The 7,357-nt window shown below is 41.1% G+C and overlaps 1 protein-coding gene across 1 annotated transcript in view; it reads left to right on the top strand.

Moving 5' to 3' along the window:
* Positions 1–796: 796 nt before the first annotated feature.
* Positions 797–7,357, top strand: part of LOC120880384 (protein crumbs homolog 1-like) — an 87,627-nt gene continuing 81,066 nt past the window's right edge. The window contains exon 1 of the mRNA XM_040263719.1: positions 797–1,070. Coding sequence (XP_040119653.1) covers positions 1,001–1,070 — 70 coding nt within the window. The 5' untranslated portion in view covers positions 797–1,000. The remainder of the gene's footprint in view (positions 1,071–7,357) is intronic.

Raw genomic sequence — 7,357 nt, 5'->3', positions numbered from 1 at the left:
CTCCTTGCAGTCCAAGTAGCATAAGTGTATATAAAAAGTAAGTAAACATACTTGCATTTAACCATTATGATAAAGCAAACATTCAAGAAATCCCCAGCAGATATAAATAGCATGAACAGGATAAGAAGTGGGCCCTAGGTTTATTGTAGAAAGTGACTGAGTGAAAGTTGCTCAGTCATGTCCAACTGTTTGTGACCCCATGGACTATACAGCCCATGGAATTCTTCAGGTCAAAATACTGGAGTGGGTAATCTTCCCTTCTCCAGAGGATCTTCCTGACCCAGGGATCAAACCCAGGTCCCCTGCATTGCAGGCAGATTGTTTACCAGCTGAGCCACAAGAGAAGCCCAAGAATAGTGGAGTGGGTAGCCTATCCCTTCTCTAGTGGATCTTCCCGACCCAGGAATCAGGGTCTCCTGCATTGCAGGCAGATTCTTTACTGAGATAAAACTGCTCCTAAATCATCTCTGTCCATTTTATCAGTAACAGCAATTCCCTGAGTTGTGAGAGTACGTTTATGAACAGCTGATGTGTCTGTGAATTGTGTTCTAAAGATGAAGGTAAAATAGCAATATAGGGTGATCCTTTAACAGTTGCCAGATCATAACGACTATGTGCCAAGACAGTCATCAGAAATTAAATCCTCTGCTAAGAATGATTTAGGACACCATTCAACAGGCCCTTGGGAGGCAGAGTTGTTCATGGAAGGAAACTAGTACACATGGTTTGAGGGGGATGACTCCAGTCCAGCATGAAAAAATCTGCACCAGGTTTGAAAAATCACCCCATCCCCCTGTGCAAGTAAGATGCTAAGAAGTACAACTGCTCTTGGAATCTGAGTCCTTGTGGCGAGGGAGCTGTTGGAGGGGAAGGGTCATAGATAGCATTCAGGTGAGACTCTGAGACGCTGGCTACCCCCTGAGTCAGGCAGGGCTGGGAGCTGCAGCTGGACAGGGACCAGACCACCAGCAGCGGGTCGGGGCATGTCCTCTAGGACACCATGGCGCTATGGACAGTTAGCCACCGTCTCCTCCTCTGCCTCAGTCTCTCACTGCTCATCTCCATAAAAAGTAAGTATTTTCCATTTATTGAACTTTTGGCACTTTTCCTGACTTGCAAATGTTTCATGGGAATAGTGTGTAGCGTTGCATGTTCTGCAAAATACAAGGCTTTTTTAAAAAGTAAAAAGGATTTGGTGTTAGAAAGCATCTTGTGTTGAATTAGTGGGACCAGCCAGTGTGAACGGTTTTCAGATTCTATGATTTCCAATAAGTATTTAGATATAGTGTTCTCTTTCACCCCTTCGAGTGGTGAGCACGAGTTTGAAATGGCCACATAGAGAGGTTATTTTGTTGTGATTATGCTTTTATGGAATAGATTTGGCACTTTGATATAGTCAAAAAGGAACTTATTCATAAGCTATACAGCATTTTATCCCCAGTGCTGTGTATCTCTACTTTTAAAGAACTTTGTGTTCCAACAGTTGCTCTCACGATGAAGGGTATAGAACCTCAATTTTCCCCAAAGGATAATGATTCAAAGCATCTGTTTTACCAGAGAGGAATGGGCTTCCTTTCTATCATATGTGCTTCTGTTTTATCTATCATAGTCCACCAAATTCCCCAAATGAAAACAAGAGTAATGTTTTCTGGGATAGTCTTGTCAGATATATGGCAGTCTGGAAAATCAGAGGAGACCAACGGCCTCAGCTGTGTGTTTATTCAGGACGGTAGCTATTGAACACATTCAAAAGGAAGCAAGCAGAGTGCGTGCTCCTCAAAGGGGCCATGTGATTTGTGTCTGCTGAATCTGAATATCAATAAGGCAAAGCATAGAGCAGCTGCTGTTAAACAAGACAGCTTGGCATTAGCACAGTGTTCTGTAATCTGGGTCACCTGCTGTGGCTGCACCAGCAAGATTGTTACTCATATGGCTTACAGCTGAGATTGTTACTTGTATGGTTGACAGCTGAGATTGTTACTTGTATGGTTGACAGCTGAGATTGTTACTGGTATGGCTTACAGCAAGACTGTTACTTTGGTTTACAGCTGAGATTGTTACTTGTATGACTTACAGTGAGATTGTTACTTGTATGGTTTACAGCTGAGTGTGTAGCAAAGGCTGGGTGGAAACAGGACTAGATGCAATAGCTGAGGCAGCCAAAGGGAGTGGAGAAAAACCAAATGAACAGGAAAGTTGCAGCACATACACACACACTCAGGGTTGTTTTTTCCCCAGAGGTGTACTTATTGAAAAGAGTCGTCGTTTAGTTATTCATCCTCCTTGAAACTTCAAGTGGGCCCCATGCGCTAGGAAACGAGACACAGAAGCTTTGTGTTGAGAAGTTGGGGGAGAAATGAGGTAAAAGAAATGAGAAGATAGGTAAAACGTAAGATGAGGTGACTTTACAGTACATTTTATGGCAAAGAATTTTTAATTCCAATTAGGTATATTATAATTCCTAGTGTTTGCTGCATGTAGCTTTTAAGGAGATGAGTGTGTACCTTTTAGAGTACCGTCTCTTTTTTCAGGGGTCTCACAGCTGTGTAGCTGTAATGACATACAAATAATTTGTTTTCTGTCTCTTTGAATTGGCAGTTTTATTGATAGACTCTAAATAAATACTTTGGAATTACTTGATACATTCTCTAAAACAACATATTTTATTAGTTAAAAAAATTTGAAGTCTCATTTTAAATTTTAAGCAGGCAAACTCTCAAACTCTGTGTTACTATATTTGCTTTCAAGAAGAGGTGATACTGCCTTTTTGGTCCTAATACTGAGTTTAGGCATTTTCTTCCTCCGACTTGAAAACTTTCACAACCTCAGCCTTCTTTTCCACTCTGACTGCTTATGTGACAAATCCTATATTCCATCCATATTAATATAATAATAGTACATTTGCTGACCTTGCTAAATATTTTATATGTGCTACATTTCATTTAATTCTTCCCAACTCCCCCATAAGATAGCTATGATTATAACCATCCCTATTGTATAGAGTCGGAAGGCTATACCAGGTGTCTCAGCCTTTGGTAGACAACAGAGAGCTGGAATGTTTAAGATGCCACCTCTCAAGTATAGCCCCTGATAATTCATGTGTCTGGGTGGGTCCCGTGAATATATTGTCAACAAGCTCTCTGTTTCAAACACAGGCGATCACAAGTTCTGCACGACACAACACGTCTTTCCTGGGAACTTTAATCATCAGAATTGTAAGACATAAGTGTCTCTCTCCTCAAAGAGATTGTTTAGGAGAAAAAACATAAGTAATATGAGCTTTACGAGCATTTTTCCATATGACACACATGACCACATTATCGAGTAGAACTCATTAATGGCCTGAGGTTATTTGCTTTCCTGAGGCCACACTGCCGTGCGTGACGGACCTGGGACTAGGGCCGAGAGGTCTGACTCTGGCTGCTGTGCTTCTAGCTTGTGTACTGGCTCTCTCGAAGAGATAATGCAGCAGCACTGTGGGGAGTTGGGGGCGGTGGTGGGGGGAAGGTAGGTTAGCACGGGGCTCAGAGCATCATAAAAACATAGAGAAAATTTTGGTTATTTGGATCATATGAATTTATTGAATCAATGTTTTTTTTCCTCTTGAACTTTTGAAACAAAAAGGTTTTGAAATGCAAAATGAAATACATTCTTTTAGATGAAGAGAGAAGAGTCACCCTTGGTTCCATGCTGCATGGTTTTGCATGAAGTGGTGGCTCCCTCTCCTTCCAGGTGTGCTCTTTCTGTTGACCGTGCAGTGTCCTACAGTTCCGTTTCCTTCCGGATGAGGACATGGACATGAGGAGTCTCAGAGTACAGGAAGGGACATTCCCTTCCTCTTCTGTGTAGAAGACACTCCCCTTTACTCAGAGCTGTGATGAACTTGCGGTTACACCCTGCCAGTTGTTTTCCTATCTGTTCCGTAGTTTTACAAAACTGGTTATTGTACATGCTGCTGCTAAGTCGCTTCAGTCGTGTCTGACTCCGTGTGACCCCATAGACGGCAGCCCACCAGGCTCCCCCGTCCCTGGGACTCTCCAGGCAAGAACACTGGAGTGGGTTGCCATTTCCTTCTCCAATGCATGAAAGTGAAAAGGGAAAGTGAAGTCGCTCAGTCGTGTCCGACTCTTAGCAACCCCATGGGCTGCAGCCTACCAGGCTCCTCTGTCCGTGGGATTTTCCAGGCAAGAGTACTGGAGTGGGGTGCCATTGCCTTCTCCAGTTATTGTACATAACCTACATTGAATTTTAATAATTCAAGAAGAACTATTGTTTCCTGGTTTGATGTATTAAGAGAGAAATTTAATGTGAAAGTGAAAGTCGCTCCGTCGTGTCTGACTGTGACCAGGCCAGAATACTGGAGTGGGCAACCTTTCCCTTCTCCAAGGGATCTCCCAACCCAGGGATCGAACCCAGGTATTCCACAGGTATTCTGCTTTGTGGGTGGATTCTTTACCTGCTGGGCCATCAGGAAGTTTTCTGCTTGTGATGTATTAAGAGAGAATTTTAATAGATTTATTTATTTACTTTTTGGCTGCGCTGGTCTTTGTTGCTGTGCAGGCTTTTTCTCTAGTTGTGGTGAGTGGGAAGTGAAGTGAAGTGAAAGTCCAACTCTGTGTGTGTTACCCCTTGGGTATAGTCCATGAAATTCTGCAGGCCAGAATACTGGAGTGGGTAGCCTTTCCCTTCTCCAGGGGATCTTCCAACCCAGGGATTGAACCCAGGTCTCCCGCATGGCAGGTGGGTTCTTGACCAGCTGAGCCGCAGGGGAAGCCCAGCTGCGGTATGAAGATTTCTCATTGTGGTGGCTTCTTTTGTTGTGGAGCACAGGCTTTAGGGTGCTCCTGGGACCAGTAGTTGCAACTCGGGAGCTCTAGAGTGCAGGCTCAGTAGTCGTGGCACAAGGGCCTAGCTGCCCTGTGGCGTGTGGGACGTCCCTGGACTGGGGATCGAATCCATGTCTCTAGCATTGGCAGGCAGATGGTTTTCCACTGAGCCACCAGGGAAACCCAAGGGAGAATTTTACTGGCATGAGATTTTCATATGGTTCACAGTATTTTAAATAATGAGAGCACCTTATAATGACTTTCTTTGTGACCTTGACACATGAAAAGAAACTACCATATTAGAGCTACTGTGCTTTAGGAAGGTCATTTATAGCTATCTTTCTTGAGTCTTTCATGCATTTGGATCTAAAATGAATATTGTCAATGTAGATTCAACATCTAGTTTAATTTAAAATTGTTTTAACCAGTATTCAAAGTGTAGTCATATTTAACAGTCTATAAGAGAAATGTGCTTTGACAAAACTATTATTAAATTTATTTGAATAACTTCAAAGACTTTGGGATGCCATCCTAACTTCTAGAACCCATTAGCAGTGATTAAGTAGATGAATTTGAATTGCTAAAGAAAGGCTTCCCTGGTAGCTCAGTTGGTAAAGAATCTGCCTGCAATGTTGGAGACCTGGGTTTGATCCCTGGGTGGGGAAGATCCCCTGGAGAAAGGGAGAAGCATTTTAAAGAATGCTTTCTTTTCAATCTACCTGAAGTATACAGAATAGAATCTATAAAGATAAAATATGATCAGATTTGTTCAATCATAATAACCCTGGTGCCTGTTATCAAGAAATAATTGAGTTTGCTCAATAGGTTAGAGAAGGTTGATGTTATTCATTAGTCTAGTTGCTTAGTCATGTCCAACTCTTTGTGACCCCATGGACTGTAGCCACCAGGTTCCTCTGTCCATGGAATTCTCTAGGCAAGAATACTGGAGTGGATTGCCATTCCCTTCTCCAGGGGATCTTCCCAACCCAGGGATCAAACTTGGGTCTCCTGCACCACAGGCAGATTCTTTACCATCTGAGCCACCAGTATTGCTAGTGATGTTATTCATTAGGGAGTAATTACCCACTCATCTTTAATACTTACAAGTGTAGAAACACATGAAACTTTTCTATTCACCATGCCAGCTAACATATTTGCAGAAGCATGTTGTAAAGTGCTTACAGAATTTCAGAGTGAGAAAAAGATATCTTTGCTTCTTCATAAATTAAACAATTATCTCATCAACTTACAGTAAAACTCTCCACTTCATGAAGGTTATTCACTGTTTCTGAATTATGCAGCAGAATTAATTTTAGTGTGTAATTTTTGATGTCTGTTTTAGGTGAATTGATTTTTTAGGAGAATTGCATTCTTTTTTTTTTTATCATTGCTGACTTTCAAAAATTACCATTAATGGTATTATGATATCAAATTTTGAAATTAAAGAGGACAAGAACAATCAGGGTTTTTTAAATTTTGCTGCAGATTTATTGGAAATCTCAAGAAGCCCAGTTTTCTCCTTTTAGAAAATGAAAATGAGAGTGTCATTTGTCCCCATTCACACTATCTCTGTTTACATTAAATTTCACTATACATCCTTATATTACAATTTTCATTTCTTTTCTATACTATATACCAAAATTTGAAAATATTATTTTTATGTTGAATTCTGTTTTACCTATGAGGTTGCTAAGACATGGCTGTAGGAACCATGGGTGTTTTGCTAACTGACATAGCCTTAGTTAGTGAGCAGGTGGTGTCTATCTCAGGGTGGTTACTCAAAGAATAGTTATTAAATGAATAAATGAATAATGGAACTTTTATAGCATTTCCAGATGACTATCTTCCTTCCTCATGACATGTTGGCAGTATTTTAAAACTCTTACATGGTTTTATTTTTTTTATAATGGCCTTTATTATTTTAGAATAATTTTGGATTTACAGAAAAATTGAGAGGTGGGTACAGGAGGGTCCCCTATAATCTTAATATCTTACATGAGTGTGGTAGCTTTGTTACAATTAATGAGCCAATACTGATACATTATTATTAACTAAAGTCAGTAGTTTATTCAGATTTTCTTGGATTTTTACCCAGCATTTTTCCTATTCCTGGATTCTGCTTGGACACCATGTTACATTTGGTTTAGCACCTAAGTGCTCTCCTCAGGCTCTCTTTGTGTGTGGCAGTTCCCCGGCCTTGTTTTGGTGACACTGACAATTTTGAGGAGTATAGTTTAGCTATTTTACAGGATCCTCCAACATTGGAATTTGTTGGATGTTTTCCTCATGGTAAAACTGGAGTTACGGCTCATTGGGAGGAAAACCACAGAGGTAAAATGTCATTCTCCAGATATCACACCAAGCATATGGACAGTCACATGATTTATGACTTCTGATGTTGCCCTTAATCACCTGGGATGTGGTGTTGGTCAGGATTCTCCACTGTAAACTTACTTTTTTCCCTTCCTGTATTTTCTTCTTGGGAAGGAAGTCACTATACGCTGCCCAGGACTAAGGAGGGGAGAATTATG

Source organism: Oryx dammah, unplaced genomic scaffold (genome assembly GCF_014754425.2).
Source record: "Oryx dammah isolate SB20612 unplaced genomic scaffold, SCBI_Odam_1.1 HiC_scaffold_21, whole genome shotgun sequence".
Classification (NCBI taxonomy): Eukaryota; Metazoa; Chordata; class Mammalia; order Artiodactyla; family Bovidae; genus Oryx; species Oryx dammah.
The sequence above is the reverse complement of the archived record's forward strand: the minus strand, read 5'-3'. Positions and strand labels throughout refer to the sequence as shown.